At 42.4% G+C, this 22,451-nt stretch overlaps 1 protein-coding gene across 1 annotated transcript in view; it reads left to right on the top strand.

Annotated features, from left to right (window-relative positions):
• The window catches only part of LOC126458349 (galactoside alpha-(1,2)-fucosyltransferase 2-like), a 312,099-nt gene that overhangs the window by 138,635 nt on the left and 151,013 nt on the right, over positions 1–22,451 (top strand). Inside the window, exon 3 of the mRNA XM_050095315.1 lies at positions 22,048–22,220. Within this exon, the coding sequence (XP_049951272.1) occupies positions 22,048–22,220 (173 nt within the window). The remainder of the gene's footprint in view (positions 1–22,047; positions 22,221–22,451) is intronic.

Genomic DNA, 22,451 nt, shown 5'->3' with positions numbered 1-22,451 from the left:
TTGAGAAAATAGATTGACGTTATAGGGAAAGAGTAGTAACAAATGATACACGCAAAACCCAAGAAGAAACCATATGGAGGGAAGACCAATGGAGAAGTCCTCAGATTAAAGGGGCGTAAGGCATAGATGTAGGTTTCCTTTTGACCTTTTCAACGTCTATAATGCAGAAGCAATGAATTAAATAAAAATAAAAGTTACAGGTGTGGAATTAAAACAAAGAGTGAAAGGATACCAATGATAATATTCAGTGATGATGCTGCTATCCGCAGCGAAAGAGAGGAAGAATTACAGTACCTGCTGAAGGAAATGAATGATTTACCGAGCGTAGAGTATGGATTAGGAATAAACCAAAGAAAGATGAATGTAATGAGGAATTGTAGGTAAAAAGTAAACTAACGATGAGTACAACATAGAAGGCGAAGTGAAAAAATTCTTCCTCGTTGGAAGTAAAATAACTTGTGACTCGCGACGTAAGGAGGACTGAAAGAAAAACTAGTACGGGTTAGGAGAGAATTTCTAACCACAAGAGGTCAGCAAGTACCAAACACAGGCCACAATCTGAAAAAGAAATTTCTGAGACCATTTGTCTCGTGTACACCATTCTGCGCAAGCGAAATACGGAGAAACCAGGAAGGAAACGGAGCGGAGCGTTTGCGATTAGATGTAAGAAGATGACGGAAACCATGTGGACTGTTAACATATGAGGATCTTCAAAGATTCGGCCTGGAAAGGAGTGTGTGAAGTACCCTGTCTAGAAGACGGAAAAGGATGATAGAATGTGTGTTAAGACATTAGGAAACAACTTACGGGGGAATTCAGAGTGCCGTAGAAGGCAAAAGATAGACAGTGGAATACATACAACAAATAATTGAGAACGCCGAGTGTACATGTTGCTCTAAGATTGCCACAGTAGAGGAAATCGAAGAGGGCCACTTAACAGCAATCACGGTCGAGAGTAGCAGTTACGCGATGCAATCAAACGTTTTGGTTACGTCAGCTACAGACAACTGGAATCTACGCTAATGGAGGTGACAAGTTTTTGAAACCAGTAATGACTTCTGCCGTGGACAAGTATACTTGTGTTCACGAATCACTTTAAGACTCTTGATAGAAAGTAATCATACTAATTGTATTCGTGAGTCACTAAACGCATTAAGCAGGTGTTCAAAGTGGGGCCTATAGGCTATCGCGTTATTTGGAGAAACGTCAGTTCACTGATAAAATTCGCTTCTGATATCTTGCGACCCTGCTTCGTAGAGCCAGTTTTCTGTAATTCGTCGTAAAACCTGTTCAAATACGTTACACTATAAACAAATATCGTAAATTAGTTCAGAACGCTTAAAATAATCGTGCTAAAGCTACTAATAATGGTAAAGGCTATTTTTAAGCGTACGGAAACAAATAGGAATGACGAGGTAAAATTTTTGCCATGTATGTCGTTAAGAATGACGCTCATGATTATTAGTTCAGCTTTGTACGACGTTTAATCTTCCTTGTTAATAAAAAGTTTCTTGTCTTGAACATTGCGTATGTTTTCGTATTTATCATACTTTACCATACGGGTACAGAATCCTAAAAGTGCATTCACTGTGTTTCATAAAGTACGGAAGAGATAAAAAAAACCTATCAAGCCGTATCACGAGAGTGAGTGAAAACTTTGCTTTGTTTGAGTCGTGGAAGGTCACAAAATACATCAACTACCACTCACTCCAAATGTTGATAGTCCATTATCTGCGAAATAGCTTAAATATGACATGGTTAGGTATTATTTAAAAATATCATTATGGTTAAATGTAGAACCAATCGTGAATCTAAAGTGAATGCCTTACTCCCCATGTGGTGAGAAATTTCAGTTTCTCCAAACCAACAGTGGATGATCAAATGTAAGTTTAACAATATCAAGAGCGAGTGGTGAGAAATTTGTTTCACCATGTTGTTTTACTCAGACTGAAAATTGGTTCTGTATAGTTCTCCACGCTACTCTATCCTGTGCATGCGTCTCCATCTCCGCATCAAAACCTACATCGACTTGAAACTAATTACAGCAGTCAAACCTTGGTCCCCTTCTACAGTTTTTACTCCTCACGCTTCCTGTCGTTACCAAACTGATGAGTCCTTCAAGCTTCAAAACGTGTCATATAGACGGACCCTTCTTTCAGTCAAGTTGTGCCATAGATTATTCCCCCAATTCTATACAGTGCGTCTTCATTAGGTATCCCATCTACCCATCTAATCTTCAGCGTTCTTCTGTAGCAGTACATTTCAAAAGCTTCTTTTCTTCTATCGTACACTTTTCACGTCCGTACAAGACTACAGTCCAGACAAACACCTTTAGGAAAGACATCTTGAAATTTGTATTTATGTTCGCTGTTAACAAATTTCTACGTATTAGATACTCTTCACTTGCTGTCGATATTCTGCGTTTTATAGCCCGCATCTCGTGGTCGTGCGGTGGCGTTCTCACTTCCCACGCCCGGGTTCCCGGGTTCGATTCCCGGCGGGGTCAGGGATTTTCTCTGCCTCGTGATGGCTGGGTGTTGTGTGCTGTCCTTAGGTTAGTTAGGTTTAAGTAGTTCTAAGTTCTAGGGGACTGATGACCATAGATGTTAAGTCCCATAGTGTTCAGAGCCATTTGAACCATTTTGCATTTTATACCCTCACTACTGCGACCATCGTCAATTATTTTTCCTCCAGCTACCAAAACACCTCTGGTACTTTTACTTCGAAGCCATACCATTTTTAGTGTCTCTTTTACTTATCTAATTCCCTTAGTAACGCCTGATTTAATTCGATAGCATTCCATTGCGTTGTTTTACTTTTGTAGATGTTCTTACAAATTCTGTTTAACACACTACGCCCTCTGTTCAGTTGACCTTCCATTTCTTTAGTATCTCTGACAGTATGAAAATGTTATCGGCAAACCTCAATTCTTTAAAATTTCTTCTCCCTAAACATATTACTCATTATGTTCGAGAGACACAAATAATGCTACTAACAAAAATCCCTTCAGAGTGCCTCACTCGCGTCCAGAATTGCTAACGTAACGAGCGTGCACTGTGTGCAGGGAATAGTAGACATCATAGAAATATTACCTCTTTCGTAGCTATCATTTTGCAAAAGACATCTACATGCTACTGCCATGAGCTGAGACCTACAAAGGCGTCAATGAGGCGAGGTTATTTAATTTTCCCGGCCATTTACAGCGGAATATCGATCAGGCGAGCTTAACACTTTTGCCAATGTGTGACACAATTTCTAAATATTTACTTATTGCAGTGAAACAAAAGGATAAGTGCGGAAAAAAATAAGCTGCCGTTTGACAACGTCTTTCATGCCAGGAAATTCTTCGCAGACTTTTAACACGACTTTATCTGTTAAGTACTTCATAGCTTCGAGGGAGTTGAATAATGCAACATGTTATTCTTTCACAGCCAATTTCGGCTGGAAAAATATGGAATTTATTGTGAGGCATCGTGGAATATTCCCGCTTCAGCTCCTATGGTTTCATGAAGTCCCGACACGTGGTGGCGCTCTACGTAGCCTGTGTATTCCAAGTAGAGCGCTGTCATTTTCTTTCGGCGGAAAACCAGAGCATTGTAGATATTCATAGGTGCTTGTAGGATGTCCACGGAGACCTAGCAGTGAACAAAAGCACGGTGAGTCGTTGGATAATCATATCGCGCGAAACTGCATTTCTCCCCACTTGCCGGCCGGCCGCTCATAGCCTTGACTCCTGCAATATTGGAACGTGTGGACACTCTCATTCCAATTGATCGACGGATCACACTCAGATACCTAGCTGCTCAGCTGGCGCGTCTGCCGGTTATAGTAAAACACAATCGTCCCATCAGTTGGGGTACTCAAGCGTGTGCGCCCGCTGAGTTCCTTGGCGCCCAATAGAAGACCGTAAAGCCGGCCGCGGTGGTCTCGCGGTTCTAGGCGCGCAGTCCGGAACCGTGCGACTGCTACGGTCGCAGGTTCGAATCCTGCCTCGGGCATGGATGTGTGTGATGTCCTTAGGTTAGTTAGCTTTAAGTAGTTCTAAGTTCTAGGGGACTTATGACCACAGCAGTTGAGTCCCATAGTGCTCAGAGCCATTTGAACCATTTTTTTGAAGGCCGTAAAGAGTAACGTAGGACCATCTGTCCGGAACTGCTTGCGCCCTACGAGGCCGATAGTGATAGTTTCTTGTCGAACATCCCCACAGACGATGAAACATGGCTTCATCACTTCGAACTGGAAACAAAACGGCAGTCTATGGAGTGGTGTCACGCCACCTCTTCTCCGAAGAAAAAGTTCAAAGGCGCACCCTCAACGGTCTTTTGGGACTCCGAAGCCATTATTTCGTTTTATGTCCTCCCTCATGGTGCAACGGTCAACTCGGAAGTGTGTTGTGCTATCCTCAGGAAATTGAAGAAACGACTTCAGCGTGTTCTTCGCAATAAAAATGCAAACGAGTTTCTTCTCCACGACAACGCAATGCCTCGCACAAGTCTGCCCACCCGAGAGGAGCTCACAAAACTTGATTCGACTGTTCTTCCTCATCTACCCTACAGCCCGAATCTCGCATGTTTCGACTTCCATCTGTTTGGCTCAATGAAGGACGCATTCCGCGGGAAGCAATGCACGGATGTTGGGGAGCTTACTGATACAGCAAGACGTTCGCCCTACGTCGACTAGTAGAGCGGTACCATGCCGGCATAAAGGCCGTTCCAGTAAGGTGGCGTAATGCTGTCGCAGTGAACGAATCGTTTTGCAGCTAAAAGACGGGGGATGATGGAACTACTTGCTAATTTCTACCGTAGAGGGCGTCTAGGTAAAACAAATGTGTTTACTCATGTTTAAGTCTACAGCGTTTGTGGATCGATGGAGAGAATGCGAAGCTGTTGATGGCGATGGGATGTTAAGCTCGTCGGTCCGTTGGTGCAGTTCGAGAGAAGTACGTTATGTGCCGGCGCTCGGTTTCAGCCTCTCCCTTCATCATCCTCATTATCATCATCAACATCATCCTACAACAAAAACATTACACTGCACTGCACACACTTCCATTAAGCTCACCTACACTCCACAAATACACATACTACACACTTTGGACGCATCTGAAAGGAAAGGCGCCAATGTTCGAGGCGGAAGATCATCCTTCGCGGTCGGTGCCTGAAGCCACACCGTGGGACTTCCCATCCAACGATATCATAACCCCATTTATATTAAGCGTTTGTAGAACGACTTCATAGGATGGAGTACGGCACGAAAGACGGAGATGGCAGTTTTCACAAAGCACAGCCGACTCCGACCTCCTTGTTTTTTAATTTTAGCTCATTTCTCGGATGTTTTTGCGAGATATTTCAACACCGACGTTAACAACTGTTATATACCTGTAATCACCTTTTCAAGAAGTTTGGAAAGCCGTTAAAGAAATTTAACGTTCCTTTAGAAAACATCCTTGTTTCAATATCGGTTGATTCAACAGTTACGTGGATTCAGCAAACAACAAGATTACGTGCTCCCTATGTGTACTAAAAAGCTCGTTTTCGTATCTTGAACGGTTCACGAAATAAAAGCAATGCAAGTATCAGAAAGCGTCGCTCGTGTGAAACTCGGCTCGCCCTTTTCTCACAAACACGATATCATACGGAACATGGCTGATGGGCAACAGTCAGATTTAATATTCCTAGATTTTCGGGAAGCGCTTGACACAGTGCCTCGCTACTAATTGTTAATCAAGGTCCGAGTGTACGGAATAGATTCCTAGATGTTGATGGTTCGGAAACTTTTTAAGCAGCCGCACCCAGTATGTTCTCCTGGACGGCAGGTGTTCATCGGAGACAAGGATATCAAAAATGGCTCTGGGCACTATGGGACTTAACTTCTAAGGTCATCAGTCCTCTAGAACTTAGAACTACTTAAACCTAACTAACCTAAGGACAGCACACACATCCATGCCCGAGGCAGGATTCGAACTTGCAACCGTAGCAGTCAGACAAGGATATCGTCAGGAGAGCTCCAGCGAAGTGTTACAGGGCTGCACTCTTTCTCTACAAACATATATAGTCTGACGGATAGGATGAACAGCAGTCTGCGGTTGTTTACTGATGATGCTGTGGGGAACCGGAAAGTGTCTATAAGAGGATACATAATGACTTGCAGAACATTCTATTTGATTCAATGAACGACGAATTTCTATAAACGTGGGAAAATGTGAGATCATTAATGCAGATTACCAAGAAAAACAGCCCTGTATTGTTCGAATGCAGTATTAGTGCTGTGCTGATTGAAATAGCCACATCGATTAAATATACTTACTTCGAAAAGCGATATGAAATGGAAAGGGTACGTAATGTCAGCCGTAGGGACGGGGAATGGTGGACTTAGGTTTATAGGGAGACTTCTAACAAGGTATGGTTGTAAACGAAACCGCTTTACAGAACACTTGTGCGCCCTATTCTTCAGTATTGCTCAAGCGTTTAAATTACCGATAAGGTCGGATTAAAAGAAGACATCAAACCAACTAGGAGTGTGCTGCTAGATTTGTCACCTGTTGATTCGACCAGCACGCTAGTATTACGGAGATGCTTCGTGAACTCAAATGGGAGGTGAGATGACGTTCTTTTCGCGAAATGCTATTGAGAGCTTTTAGAGAACCTGTATTTGCAGAACGATTCAACTTCTACCAACCGTACGTCTCGCGTAATGATCGCGAAACGGTGTAAGAGAAGTAAGGTCTCCTAAGGAAGCATACGGACAGTCGTTTTTCCTCGTAATGTTTGCGAGTGAAACAGGAAAGGGAATGACTAACAGTGGGACAAGATACCCGCCGCAGTGCTCCGTATGCTGGAGTGTGGAGTATGTAGAAGTAGATGAAGGTGATTTAACCTGTGTAATGATAAAAGTGGGTGAAGTTATTCAGCAGATTAGTGATAGCGTCTTTGATTTGTGATCCAAACGGCCGCGGTCCTGGGTTCGAAACACAGTACCACTTAAACGTCGATTAATTGGCTGCCTAGGACTTACAGCTTAAGAAATCACACTCATTCTACCATTAGCCTTGTCAAAGAGGGCGGAGGAACGGACAGAGGTTCAAGACACTCTTTTGTCCTTGGGTTTGGAAACTGCGCCTAAAGGCGGAAGAATCAGCAATGATCAACTGCATGAGCATGCCGAAGGCATTCGAAACCACTGAATTAAAGACACAAAATGCGTATCCACAGGACATATGACCTGTAATTGAAAAATTGTTACGATGATCTCTCCACTGGCAAAAGATTCCGTGGAATACTCCCCCATCGGATCTCTGGGAGGAGACTTGCAAGGAGGAAGTGACTATGGGAAAAAGGTTGAATAACAAAGAAAGGACAAGGTTCTACGAGCCGGCACATGGGATGTCAGAAGCTTGAATGTGGTAGGGAAGCAAGAAAATCTGTAAATGGAAATGCAGAGGCTCAGTCAATATATAGTAGGGGTCAGTGAAGTGAAGTGGTAAGAAGACAAGGATTTCTGGTGAGATGAGTATACAGCAATATCAACAGCAGCAGAAAATGGTATAATGGGAGTAGGATTCTTTATGAATAGGAAGACAGGGTAGAGAGAGTGTTACTGTGAACAGTTCATTGATAGGGTGGTTCTTATCAGAATCGACAACAAACCAATACCAGCGATAGTTCAGGTATACATGCCAACATCACAAGCTGAAGATGAAGAAATAGAGAAGGTATATGACGATGCTGAACGGGTGATTCAGTACGTAAAGAGAAATGAAAATCTAATAGTTCAGTTATGGAGACTGGAATGCAGTTGTAGGGGAAGGAGTAGAAGAGATGCCTACAGGAGAATAGGGGCTTGGGACAAGGAATAGGAGAGAAAAAAGACTAATTGAGTTCTGCAATAAATTTCACATAGTAATAGCGAATACTCTGTCAAGAATCAGAAGAGGAGGAGATATACTTAGAAAAGACCGGGTGATATGGGAAGATTTCAGTTAGATTACGTCTTGGTCAGATAGAGATTCTGAAATAAGATACTGGATTGTAAGGCGTAACCAGGAACAGATGCAGACTCAGATCACAATGTAGTAGTGATGAAGAGTAGGCTGAAGTTTAAGACATTAGTCAGGAAGAATCAATACGTGAAGAAGTGAGATATGAAAGTACTAAGATAAGCTTGAACTTCTCTAAGGCTACAGTTACAGCAATAACGAATGGATCAGTAGGCAGTACATTTGAAGAGGAATAGACACGTCTAAATAGTCAATCGCAGAAGTTGGAAAGCAAAACATAGGTACAAATAGGTACAAAGAAGATAACTGCGAAGAGATCATGGGAAACAGAAGAAATACTTCAGTTGGTCGATGAAAGAAGGAAGTTCAAAATGTTCAGGGAATTCAGGAACACAGAAATACAAGTCAATGACGAGTGAAATAATTAGGAAATGCAGGGAAGCTAGAACGAAATGGCTGCATGAAAAATGTGACGAAATCTAAAAAAAAATGGTTGTCGGAAGGACTGACTCAGCATACAGAAAAGTCGAAACAACATTCAGTGAAATTAAAAACAAGGGCGATAACATTAAGAGTGCAACGGGAGTTCCATTTTTAAAAGCAGAGGAGAGCAGATAGGTGGAAAGAGTACACTGAAGGCCTCTATGGGGGGGGGGGGGGGGAGGGGGAAGATTGGTCTGATGTGATAGAAGAAGAAACAGGAGTGGATTTAGAAGCGATAGGGGATCCAGTTGAGAATCGGAATTTAAAAGAGCTTTGGAGGACTTACGATCAAATAAGGTAGAAGGAATCCATAAAATGTTATTAAAATTTCTAAAATAGTTGGAGGAAGTGGAAACGAAACGACTATTCACATTGGTGTATAGAACGTATGAGTCCGGCGATATACCGTCCAACTTTCGGAGAACATCTTCCACACGATTGCGAAGGCTGCCAGACCTGACAAGTGCGAGAATTACCTCAAAATCAACAACTCATGCATCCATGTTGCTGACACGAATAATATACAGAAGAATGTAAAATAAAAATGAAGATGTGTTAGATGATTAGTTTGGCTTTGGGAAAGGTAAGGGCCCGAGAGAGGCAAGTGTGACGTTGCGGTTGACAATGGAAGAAAGACTAAAGAAAATCCAAGACACATTCATAGGTTTTTTCGACGTGGAAAAAGCGTTGGACTGTGTAAAATAGTGCAAGATATTCTAAATTCTGAGAAAACTAGGGGTATGCTTTAGGGAGGACGGGTAATATACAATATGTACAAGAGCCAAGAGGGAATAATAAGAGTGGACGACCAAGAACGAAGTGCTCGGATTAAAAAGGGTGTAAGACCCTATAGGTCAATCTGCACATCGAAGAAGCAATGATGGAAATAAAAGAAAGGTTTAGGAGTGGGATTAAAATTGAAGGTGAACTTTAGGATGTCAATGACACGATTTGCTGATGGCATTGCTATCCTGAGTGAAAGTGAAGAAGAACTGCATGATCTGCTGAATGGAATTAACAGTCTAATGACTAAAATATCGCTTGAGAGTAAATCGAAGAAAGACGAAAGTAATGAGAAGTAGCAGAAATGAGAACAGCGAGTAACTTAACACTAGGATTGGTGTCACGAAGTAGATGAAGTTAAGTAATTTTGCTACCTAGGCAACAAAATAACCCATGACAAAGCAAGAAGGACGTAAAAAAGCAGACTAGCAGTGGAAAAAAGGGATTCCAGGCCAAGAGAAGTCCACTAGTATCAAACATAGGACTTAATTTGAGGAAGAAATTTCCGAAAATGTACTTTTGAAGCATAGTGAAACATGGACTGTGGGAAAACCAGAACAGAAGAATATTGAAAATTAGGTGGACTGGTGAGGTAAGGAACGAGGAGGTTCTGCGCAGAATCTGAGAGGAAAGGAATATGTGGAAAACACTGACGAGGAGATGGGAGGGGATGATAGGACACCTGTTAAGACATCAGGGAATTACTTCCATGATACTAGAAGGAGCTGTAGAGGGCAAGAACCGCAGAGGAAGACAGAGATTGGAATACATCCAGAAAATAATTGAGGACGTAGGTTACAATTACAACTCTGAGGTGAAGAGCTTGGCAGAGGAGAGGAATTCGTGGCGGGCCACATCAAACCAGGCAGAAGACTGATGACTCAAAAATAAAAACAGAAATGTGTCTTCTGATTTGTTCCCGTCATCGGAAGATGTTTGTGAGTAGAAGAGTTCATAGCAGTCATTGATGGGTGTTTCGTAAACCTTGGAGAAACCAACTTCAGAGATGGAATCATCTGACTGGAGAAACGTAGGACAAAGTTCATTGACCAAAACGAGGAACGTGTGCGAAGATTGTCATATCTAAAAATTATTTCAGTGGCAGGCGGAGTTCTTCCTTGTGAGGGTCTTATTATCCAGAAGGCCAGCTGTCATACCTTTTCTCTGTGCAGACACACATCTTTCCTTCCCTTCACGGAGACTACAGGACACGGTAAACCACTTCTGCATGTCTGCATGGAGTGAGAGGTTCAGTTGCTAAGCTGGGGCGGGCTACCTTTGCGTTGCCGTCAGGACTAAGTTCGCGGTCCCACGAGGTGATAGTTGTTTCGCAGCTCACGTCCGATGTGCCGCATCGGGCAGGCGCCGATCGTAACCTCAGCGCTCTGATATATCTGGCCTGCCATTCACCGCCTGCGTTTGACGTCACGCATCTGTGGCGGCGCATACCTGGCGACACGCACGTGGCGCTCAAAGGCAGACCGCAGCCTTGCAGCTGCCTCTGTTGCCTTCCTCATGAGGTTCCGGCGACAACATACCTGTCCAACTTTCTTATTTACCACATCTGTTCATGTCTCTGCAGGTACTGTTGTTAATAATGTAATCTCACGCGACCTCAAGAATGAAACACATCTTTTCCATTCTCCCTGACGTAGTGCCGCCTCCTTCAGAAGAGTCACACCTGACGGAATAATTCCTCAGGCGCGTCTCCTAGAGCACATTATGAGATTAAAATTACGATGTTCTTGGGGGAAATTCATAACTGAATACATACCCTGCACAAACTGTGAAGCCGGCCCAAGTGGCCGTGCGGTTAAAGGCGCTGCAGTCTGGAACCGCAAGACCGCTACGGTCGCAGGTTCGAATCCTGCCTCGGGCATGGATGTTTGTGTTGTCCTTAGGTTTAACTAGTTCTAAGTTCTAGGGGACTAAAGACCTCAGCAGTTGAGTCCCATAGTGCTCAGAGCCATTTTTTTTTTTTTTTAGCCAAACTGTGAAGCGATTGGCAAAAAGTACTGACCGTTGTACCATGTTAGAGTTTTCTGTCACCGAGCGAGGTGGCGCAGTGGTTAGCACACTGGACTCGCATTCGGGAGGACGACGGTTCAATCACGCGTCCGGCCATCCTGAGTTAGGTTTTCCGTAATTTCCCTAAATCGCTTCAGACAAATGCCGGGATGGTTTCTTTGACAGGGCACGGCCGACTTCCTTCCCCATCCTTCCCTAATCCAATGACACCGATGACCTCGCTGTTTGGTCTCTTCCCCAAAATCAGTCCAGCCCTATCGTTCCTATCACGTGTGCGTGCATTAAGTAGACTAATCTTTGAATGTAAGATATTATAGCTTGTTATGCCGCTTTGTGTTTCTCTTTGCAATCAATGTTTCGACCATTCTGCTATATATATATTTTCTCTTAGTACCAAATTGAGGAGCAGGTCTCCACGATCATGGAACTAGTCAGTCCATAAAATCATAACAAAGGAGTAATAATAGACAAAATAAGACGTATATCAATCCTAAACAGACGATAAGCCATAGGTTCAAATAAACATAATCAACAACGTAACACAGGCGTTAGCTTAATTTTTTTTTTTAAATTTTCCCGGTGTTCCTCGACAGCATTGAAAAAGTGAGCCACGAGGAAACTCTTCAGTTGAAACTTGAAAGTGTGTGGATTACTACTAAGAATTTTGAATTCTTGTGGCAGCTTACTGAAAATGGACGCAGGGGAAAACTGCACGCATTTCTGCACAAGAGTCAACGAGAAGCGTTCCAAGTGGAGACTGAGATTCTGCCTAGTATTAATTGAATTAGAGCTACTAACTCCTGGGAACAAGCTGATACTGTTAACAGCAAACGACATTATAAAGAAAATAAGTGAAACTTCCTGACAGGTTAAAACTGCGTGCCGGACCGAGACTCGAACTCGGGACCTTTGTCTTTCGCGGGCATGTGCTCTACCATTTTTTTTTTTTTTTTTTCGTTTTGTTCGTTGTTGATCGCTGTGTTTGGTGTTTGCGTACGTCACATGACAATGACATCCCTTCAAGTTCGTTGTTGATCCTTTCACTCATTTTTTTTATTACAGAGGCCAACCAGCTATCTGACCGAACACGCTCAGCTACTGTGCCGGCACCATCTGAGCTACCAAGCACGACTCACGCTCCGTCAAAATGGTTCAAATGGCTCTGAGTACTATGGGACTTAACATCTGTGGTCATCAGTCCCCTAGAACTTAGAACTACTTAAACCTAACTAACCTAATGACATCACACACATCCATGCCCGAGGCAGGATTCGAACCTGCGACCGTAGCAGTCGCGCGGTTCCGGACTGCGCGCCTAGAACCGCTAGACCGCCGCGGCCGGCAGTCACGCTCCGTCTTCACAGCTTCAATTCTGCCAGTACCTTGTCTCCTACCTCGAGTTCGAGTCTCGGTCCGGCACACAGTTTTAATCTGTCAGGAAGTTTCATATCAGCGCACACTCCGCTGCAGAGTGAAAATCTCATTCAAGAAAATATGTGTTGAGAGGCCGATGTAGAATTCCCAGACTACTGAACAAGGGTCGACAAGAGGTTCGCGCATAAACACGAATACTGCTCGAACCACCCGTTTCTGAGTCAAAAATATCGTTTTTGAGTGGGGAGAGTTACCCCAAAATATAATACCATATGTCATAAGCGCAAGAAAATAAGCAGATTACTTTTCGTACTGAACTATCGCTTATTTTAGATACTGTTCTAATGGTAAATAAAACAGCAACAGCATTTAGTTTTTGAACAATATCGTGAACATACTGTTTTCCACAACAGCTTACTATCTATCGGAACGCCTAATTTGAACTATTCAGTCTCATACTAATCATACACCCCTTGTGTTTAATTATAATGTCAGTTTTTGTTGAATTGTGTGTTAGAAACGGTAAAAACTGATTCTCACTGTGATTCAGCATCAATTTATTTTCTACGAGCTATGAACTTACGTCCTGAACTATATTATTTCTGCTGCATGTCCTTAAAGAAACAGGTGAACCAATTATGAGCTACTCCCCGTATTCTATAATGGTCCAACTTCTGCAGTAATATTTTGTGATCAGCACAGTCAGACGCCTTAGTTAAATCGAAGAAGACGCCTAGCGTTCGCATCCTTTCATTTAATCCGTCCAGATTCTCACAGAATAAAGAGAACATACCATTTTCAGTTGTTAAACCACTTGTAAAACCAAACTGAAAATCTGACAGGAAATTGTGTGAACTGAAATGATCAATTATCCATGGATGTGCAGCCTTCCAATAACTTTACAAACACCGTTAGCATAGAAGTAAGTCTGGAATTGTCTGAAGTACCACTTTCTCTTTTTTTATAAAGTGGTATCACTACTGAGTGTTTTAATCGCTCAGGAAACTGAGCATTGCGGAGGGAAAAATTACAAATGTTGCTAAGTACTGGGATGACATATGCAGAACAGTACTTAAGTATTCTGCTAGATACCCTGTCATATACATGAGAGTCCTTCGTCTTTAGTGATTTAATTATTGACTCAATCTCCCCCTTGTCAGCATCATGGAAGAGTATTTCAGATAACGGTCTTGGAAAGCTGTTTTCTGATAGATCTTCTTCAGGATTTTCTGGTGTTCCCAGTTAGCTGACCACTGTCAGAAGATCACTGTATCGCTCGATTCCCGTGCTGGAAACTTCTTAAGGATCTCCTGGTGTTCCCGCGTATACTTTGCAGTGGCGCTTCCAAGCGCTTATTCGGTACGAGTGGAGTTATTGAATGAAATTTTTCTGACTGGTACTTGTGAGTCATCGTCATCGGATACATGGCGAAACAGGCATACCAAGAGAGGAGGAATAATTGTGAAAGAAAATATTGTCTTCCCCAGAGGTGTCTTCTTGGTCGTTGTTGGTACTCCACGCGCAACCATGGTTGTATATTTATTTCCTTGATGGCGGGTACCACGAAGCTGGAAGCCATATCAGTCTTCTGTATTGAAACTCCATTCCTCCGCAGAAATATCAACCGCATCTTGAACTTACTTTCTATAATTGTTGCTTTGCCTTGCTAGGACTGGTACGTTGATGAAGTCTATATCTTGACCACAGTTCTCTTGATATTTCACTATCACAGATTTCACACTCTGTTTAAATGCGTGTATCGTTTGTGTTCTTTATTCCGTTCTTTTATTGTCCTCATGTCTTGCTCTACCTGTTTCACTACCGTTAACGATGACTCATCAATAGTAGACGGACAAAATTCACCGGATAATTCCACTTCAAATTATACGGCGGAGAACTCACTTTTACTATAAGTGAACGCGACGCTGCTCTTTGACAGTGTTCTACTAACCGGGAACACCAACATATCCTTAAGAAGTTTCCAGCAGAGGACTCGAATGTGGATTGTGTAAGAAGAAAGTGAAGATGAACATGAAGTGTTGTAACAACCTAAAAGATTTTACCTTCAGTGGCAACTGCCACAGAAGTCTGGAAACTAACATAGTCTAATTTTACATGTGAAGTAATGAATAACACCTTGAGCTTATAACTTGGCTACAGTCTTTGGTAATAAGTGATTTTTATGACCCGTGTATCTAATGTTCATCGTATCTCATGATCCTTGTTCAATAGGAAAGGCACTGATTCCGAATAATGGTAACCGAAAGAACCCTTGTTATAAAATTATCGCTGTCGCACAGATACTTATCATGGGCAACGGAGATTAAAAAGAAATTGTGTGTGGAAATAAATAACTCACTGTAGCTAGATATAATTTGAAACAACTGATTGAAATAGCGTGTAATTTGAATTCTAGATTAATAATGTACGATCACCAGTTCAAATGTGAGGAAAAAGTAAAAAGTAGAAACGCATATGAATTACTTGCAATTAACGAACTATAGTACGATGTGTACCGATAACGTCGCTCACTATAACGCTGTCTCTAGTCACGTTTTGTCAACCAAATACCTGCTACAGATCACTGTTCCTTAATAAGTGTTACCTTACAAAAGTTCGCTCTGAACTCATTAACTAAGAACAAGCACCTTTGCAATTTCGATGTAAATTCAAAAACACGTGAAAAATTTGCAAACATTCAACAAAAATCATAAATCACTTTAAATTAAATAGCATATGCATTTTGTCAATCATTTGAAATTACTTTTACTTTGTTCTGTCTTCACTTAATTACCGTTTGGATACAGAGAAGCATACAACTAGGGGTATATTTAGCTGGGACCTCGTCGGTACATTCTGAGATGGGGTTGTAGAAATGAAGTCAGAAATTTACATAATACAAGTACTTTTTATTTAGATCACAATTACATGGAACTTGTTGCGGCAGAAGTACAGGGCTATTACAAATGATTGAAGCGATTTCATAAATTCACTGTAGCTCCATTCATTGACATATGGTCACGACACACTACAGATACGTAGAAAAACTCAAAGTTTTGTTCGGCTGAAGCCGCACTTCAGGTTTCTGCCGCCAGAGTGCTCGAGAGCGCAGTGAGACAAAATGGCGACAGGAGCCGAGAAAGCGTATGTCGTGCTTGAAATGCGCTCACATCAGTCAGTCATAACAGTGCAACGACACTTCAGGACGAAGTTCAACAAAGATCCACCAACTGCTAACTCCATTCGGCGATGGGATGCGCAGTTTAAAGCTTCTGGATGCCTCTGTAAGGGGAAATCAACGGGTCGGCCTGCAGTGAGCGAAGAAACGGTTGAACGCGTGCGGGCAAGTTTCACGCGTAGCCTGCGGAAGTCGACGAATAAAGCAAGCAGGGAGCTAAACGTACCACAGCCGACCGTTTGGAAAATCTTACGGAAAAGGCTAAAGCAGAAGCCTTACCGTTTACAATTGCTACAAGCCCTGACACCCGATGACAAAGTCAAACGCTTTGAATTTTCGGCGCGGTTGCAACAGCTCATGGAAGAGGATGCGTTCAGTGCGAAACTTGTTTTCAGTGATGAAACAACATTTTTTCTTAATGGTGAAGTGAACAGACACAATGTGCGAATCTGGGCGGTAGAGAATCCTCACGCATTCGTGCAGCAAATTCGCAATTCACCAAAAGTTAACGTGTTTTGTGCAATCTCACGGTTTAAAGTTTACGGCCCCTTTTTCTTCTGCGAAAAAAAACGTTACAGGACACGTGTATCTGGACATGCTGGAAAATTGGCTCATGCCACAACTGGAGACCGACAGCGCCGACTTCATCTTTCAACAGGATGGTGCTCCACCGCACTTCCATCATGATGTTCGGCATTTCTTAAACAGGAGATTGGAAAATCGATGGATCGGTCGTGGTGGAGATCATGATCAGCAATTCATGTCATGGCCTCCACGCTCCCCCGCCTTAACCCCATGCAATTTCTTTCTGTGGGGTTATGTGAAAGATTCAGTGTTTAAACCTCCTCTACCAAGAAACGTGCCAGAACTGCGAGCTCGCATCAACAGTGCTTTTGAACTCATTGATGGGAACATGTTGCGCCGAGTGTGGGAGGAACTTGATTATTGGCTTGATGTCTGCCAAATCACTAAAGGGGCACATATCGAACATTTGTGAATGCCTAAAAAAACTTTTAGAGTTTTTGTATGTGTGTGCAAAACATTGTGAAAATATCTCAAATGATAAAGTTATTGTAGAGCTGTGAAATCGCTTCAATCATTTGTAATAACCCTGTAGTTGGTACACCATATTTTTCGGAACATTTCACTTTTTTCAGCTAGTCTTTTTTTTCTCTTTTAACAAGTTACCTCCATGCAAGTCAGCTTGTTCTTAGACTGGCACTGTAAGATTAAGTCCACAGTCCCTGGCAGCAGTCGATTTCTTTTATCACTCCACTGGGCACACATCAGCCAAAATACTCTTCCCACAGTGGCGTTGAGTGAGGCAATAGAAAGCAATATTCGCATAATTTTAGCAGCTGGCATTTGCGTTCAGGATTTTCGGTTTCCTTAAGAAAGTAAACCCACCTTTCTTCCACGAAGTGTTTAGACTTTCGTTCTTCAGACTCACGCTATGTTGCTAAAAATCTCTTCAGATACAAATATTCCTGAAAACAATTATCGCCTGGGATCTTCACACCAATTTTTAGTCAGGTATATAATAGTCTTTTCAATGAACACCTAGTCTGGAGTTTCAGATAGCGTCATCGAATCAAATACTTGATATTTATTAAAACAAATAGCCCATTTCTCCAAGTAATCAAATGCTACGTATAGAAGGCTATCGTCTCTTCCTCAAATTTCGAAATCTAATTATTTGTTGGTTAGGGTTCTCATTCTTTAGTTTGTTCAAATTCATTTTGATCTGCATGCCAATAAAATTGGCAGTCTTCCTTTCATTCAGACACCTTTGAATGTCGATTAGTATATTTCCTATTTCAATTCTCGAGACTTACTCTTCGCCAAGCTTTTTATGTTCTTTTTTTTGCAAACAGAACAAATTTTGACTGCGGAAACATGAAGTAAATTTCAGTGATTGGATTACTGAAAAAATCTGAAATTAATTTAGGTGACCTGTCTTCGGCGTCAAAAAATCGCTTTAATGGAATCCAGATCTTAAGAACTCTCTCAACTGCGGGCATTAACGACAGCCATCTTGTTTTTGAGTGAGATAGAATAGTCTGATGATTGAATCACCGTAAAGCGGAACTCTTTCAGCTTCTCCATCCTTACCCTGTGTGTTGAAAAATAATTAAATATTTTCATGACGTTTATTTCTGTGTTGACAGTTAAGCCTCCAACAGCGCTTGATGTAGTATTGTGGAGAATATGGGCAGGGCATCCAAAACACTACACATTTGTCCTAGTTCTTCATTAATTTGGTGAAATATACTCCACTATCCGTGTCGATGACGCCGCCGGGAGTTGGTACTGGCGTTGTCTCCAAAAATAGCGCTTAATTTATCTGATGTCATTTGCGGTTGTCTTAAAGTGTCTAAAGAAGACTTTGCAATTGTCTCCGATGTTTCGTTATCCAGCGAATCAAACTTCAACAGCTTATGTTGAATTCCGTCTCAGTAAAGTATTGAAGAACTAAAGGAAATATCTTTTCAGCCTTGTGGTTCGATGTGTAGGTGCCCTCACCGTAAAACGAAACTTCTTGGAACTGTTTCAGGCATTCGAATACGGAGTGTGGTGCGAGAATATTTTTAACAATATCTGTAGCTTTGGTCCTGGCTGTAGACTGCATTGTGGCGACTTTGGAGTTAGGATATAATGCGGCATTCAGTTTTATGGTAGAGTCACGAGAACGAAGTATTGATGATACTTGACGACTTTATAAGCTGTTGTTATTTCTGGAGCAGCAACGAGCAATTCTTCCTAGATATCTTCTTTAATCATGAATGCAGAATGGGACTTTAATGTCGACGTTACTGCGACTCTATTTGTATGATTCTTCGTGGAAATGAGATGCCTCACATCTGCTTTACCTCCCTGAGTTACTGAGATGAAACGGCTACAAATCTCACGCAATGCTTCCTGATCTGTACATCCTTTCTTGACAAAGGACCACTGTTCCTTGTGATCATCCAAAAAGCGACACTTTCTCTTTCCATCCTTAGGCATTTTCGTAAGCTACGATAAGTTTACTAGACGGGAAACGGTCGACAGTAACACTTCAGTCCTCGAAGTAGACGTCAGTAAACACCTCACGCCCTATATACCTCCAGTAAATGCTTCAAACATTACTAACTTGCACCCGTTGTTCGTATTATGTTTAGAAAAAATTGTCTTATCAGATCACTATTCAAATTGAAACTGCCCGGTTCTTCTTCTTTTTTTTCCCCTTTATAGTGATTTCATTCCCCTGCCCAATATGGGCAGGGGAGAGCTGTCAGCGGCACAATCCGCCACTCTTCAGCTGAGAGACATGACAGCTAATAAAAGAAGAAAATTATACATATAAAGGCGATAAAAAGGGGGACATAAAAACAGAGGAAGGGGAGATAATGGAGGTAAAAATACACTGACATGGAAACGTTCATGGGGGCACAAGTAAAAAAATTCGACATAAAGTTAAAAAAACACAGTTGGCGATGTGTAGAGCACAAAAAGGGCACTGAAGTCACATGCTCAGGTTAAAAGTTGGCCGCAATATTAAAAACACTCCAGAACAAGACACTTTAAAACCACTTGGAGAGATGAACCACACACGACGAAGAATAAAACTGCCAGGAGTTTCCTGCCGAGGGAGAGGCCTGAGAGGATGGAAAAGGAGGGGAGAGAAAGGAGCAGCAGGGGATGGGGTGGGGTGAAAGGAGTAAGGGCGTCAGGGGGTGCACCAAGAGGCAGGAGACAGGTGGGGCAGGAGATGAGGAGGGAAGACAAGGCAGGAGGGAGTGCAGAGACACTGAAGGGGAGCACAGGAGAGGGAGGGGGCGTAGGAGTGGAAAAGCCGCTCAGGAGCAGGGAGGGGGATCCCCCTTCTTCCGCATGACTTTGCTTAAATAGTTCCATTGAGAAGTCTGGCATTTTCTCGAATGATGGCGCTAGATCTAGAAGGTGCTCGCATCGTCGATATAGGATACTAACATGCAACGCCATCTGCGACGACATTGTCAACATAAACTTGTTGACATGAATAAAACTAACTATGGCTGCATTTTCATGTTCAGCTAACAGTTGGCGTTATTTCAGTACTTGAGCCAAGCTTGTAAGGGTATTTAGCAAAATCAGGATGTCGGGACAAGAAGGTTCATAACGATGAAGGCCCCGTTATACCAGGCCTGATGGCAACCCTGACTACAGTCCACACAGAACTTTAATTACTACTGCATCTAGTTTCACGAACCACTTATTTAAGATAACTGCAAATGTAATAAAATTACCCTACATTGAATTAGCCTTATCTCTTTCGCTCATGGTTCTCTTGGTAATAGTGATGAAGGGATAGGAGCTAGCTGATGGTTACTGAATTAGGATAATCAGTAGCACTCAGAATGTTTACAGTTCAACTAAAAAAAAGCACTATTATGTTCAAAGAGCTAAAACTACTACGCTGACAAGCCTGTACATAAGTTCGCAGATGAGTGGCTTGATATTACTTTGTGGCGAGCTGTAGGTGGTGCGACGTAATGCATTTTTTAACGATCGTTTATGGCAACAGGCTCTTCTTTGACAACGAGCAACTTTTAATAATTTTGGCCACACCGTACTCTTGTTCAATTGTGCTTATATGCTTTGTACTGCTCCCAAATATGTGGTCGCTCGCCCATTCACAACGCCCTGCTATGCTTCAAACACCATTCCAGAACACTCTCCGTTTAGCACCGTCACTTTGCGTCCATACTTCATCACAGAAGACTGGCGACTCTCTCTCTCTCTCTCTCTCTCTCTCTCTCTCTCTGTTACTGGCTCTGTGCTTGCTCGCGTCCAACAATATTATTGTCTGCTTTGAAATAGATGCTTTGGATACTATACAGTACGAACTCCCCTGACATTGCCAGCGTTTCCACTGCAAAGTTTTTACAATATTATTTTTCAATAGTTTTTTCGTAATTATGTTGCAGTTTTTAAGTAGTGAATACTAACAAAATTAATAAAGTACGTGTACAAGAAATTACTTTAAAACAAAATTTTCCTTTTTTAGATGCCAATGACAGCAACAAACAAACGGCTGACCAAGCTTCGCCTTTTCCGAAATGCTCGGTCCCAATCGCCATGCCACAACAGTCTGCCATTTGAAAAGTCGCTTATGTCTGTGGATTTCCCCATTTTCCATCACTGGAATGATTCTCCTATTCACATCTGCTCTGCTTTTATACTTTCCTTACCGCGTCACGTGGCCGCAATGTTACTAGGCGGCATTCTCTCTCTCGGTGGGCTGTGACCGTCATGTATTGGCTCATGATTACTTACTAGGTCTACAACTTTGCTTCCGCCGTTTTTTCTCGAAGTTCAGGGCTTTATTGGGAAAGCTTACAAAAAAAAAAAAATTATGGTTCATAGTATTGCCCATCGCTGGCCACTACATTCTCCCATCTTTCGGATAGCATATGAATCCCGTGGCGGAAGAACTGGGAGTCTTTTGTGGGGATCTATGAATCGGTTCAGTTTTGCACTTGTTCATACGATCGGAAGTACTGGTCATTTCAACGTTTCCATGTATATTTTGGCGGGTTTTGCGACATGAGGTCGAGGACTGACCTGCTGTAAAATTGCCTTCACGTGTCTATCGCTGTATTGTGGCCGTTTGTGTTTCAGAGCTGGGCTCGAACGTATCAATTGCTTTCGATAATGATGTCCTGTGACTGTCTTCGTCCGTTTCAGTAGCTACGAAAACGTTCAGTCTTCCACCGCCATGCCGGTCTTAGACATCAAAATCACCGTTCTTAAGGCGTTGAAAACATTCTCTGCACGGTCGTTCACTAATAGTTCCCTCATCACTGATCTTTCCTGGCATTTTAAGAGCCATAGCCGCAGAATTCTTCATGTTAAAGCAGAAAATTAAAACTTCCTGCAAATGGCGAGAAATGGGTACGTAAGTTGACGTACTTAATCGAGAATAACCTTATGATGCAATCACAAATGGACTAATATTTTTATGGCACTATGTTTACAGATACCTAAGCTTATTTTATTACACCTATGACCAACCATCAGAACCCCACTTGCCGCTACTGACGTCTATTGCAAAACGGCTATGTTCACCAGCTGAAGCTTTTTTCCCTTGTGTAAGCTTGTAGGACTGATCTTCAGCGAGCATTGAGTGCTCTGACGCGGTAATACCTCGCCCTTTCTTGGCGCTGATGTGTCGTCTTCTCGGCAGGTGTTCGAGCCGTTCGGAGTTCCAGAGACGTACGACTTCCTGTCGCAGTCCGGGTGCCCCGAGGATACCATGGAGGAGGTGGACCAGCGCGTCTTCAAGGTCGACCTGGAGAGGCGGCCGCTGCCAGAAGTCGTCGCGCGGGCTAAGGAGCTGCACTTGCCCATCGTCTTCGAGTAAGTAAGGGACGCACCGTTTTGAACCTAGGATACTTGTACTGATTTTCTGTATTCAAAATAACTCAAGAAATTCAAAGAGGCGTGGTTCACCTCGGTAGAAAAAGTGCTAGACACGTGGATAGGGTATATTCCTGTAGGAAATGCTACAACAAGCCACAAGTTTTTTTTTAATGATTTAAGTCCATATGAGAAAAAGTACCGCCACAGCTGTAGCTTGAGAATGTCTTT

Source organism: Schistocerca serialis, chromosome 2 (genome assembly GCF_023864345.2).
Source record: "Schistocerca serialis cubense isolate TAMUIC-IGC-003099 chromosome 2, iqSchSeri2.2, whole genome shotgun sequence".
In the NCBI taxonomy this organism is placed as follows: Eukaryota; Metazoa; Arthropoda; class Insecta; order Orthoptera; family Acrididae; genus Schistocerca; species Schistocerca serialis.
The sequence above is the reverse complement of the archived record's forward strand: the minus strand, read 5'-3'. Positions and strand labels throughout refer to the sequence as shown.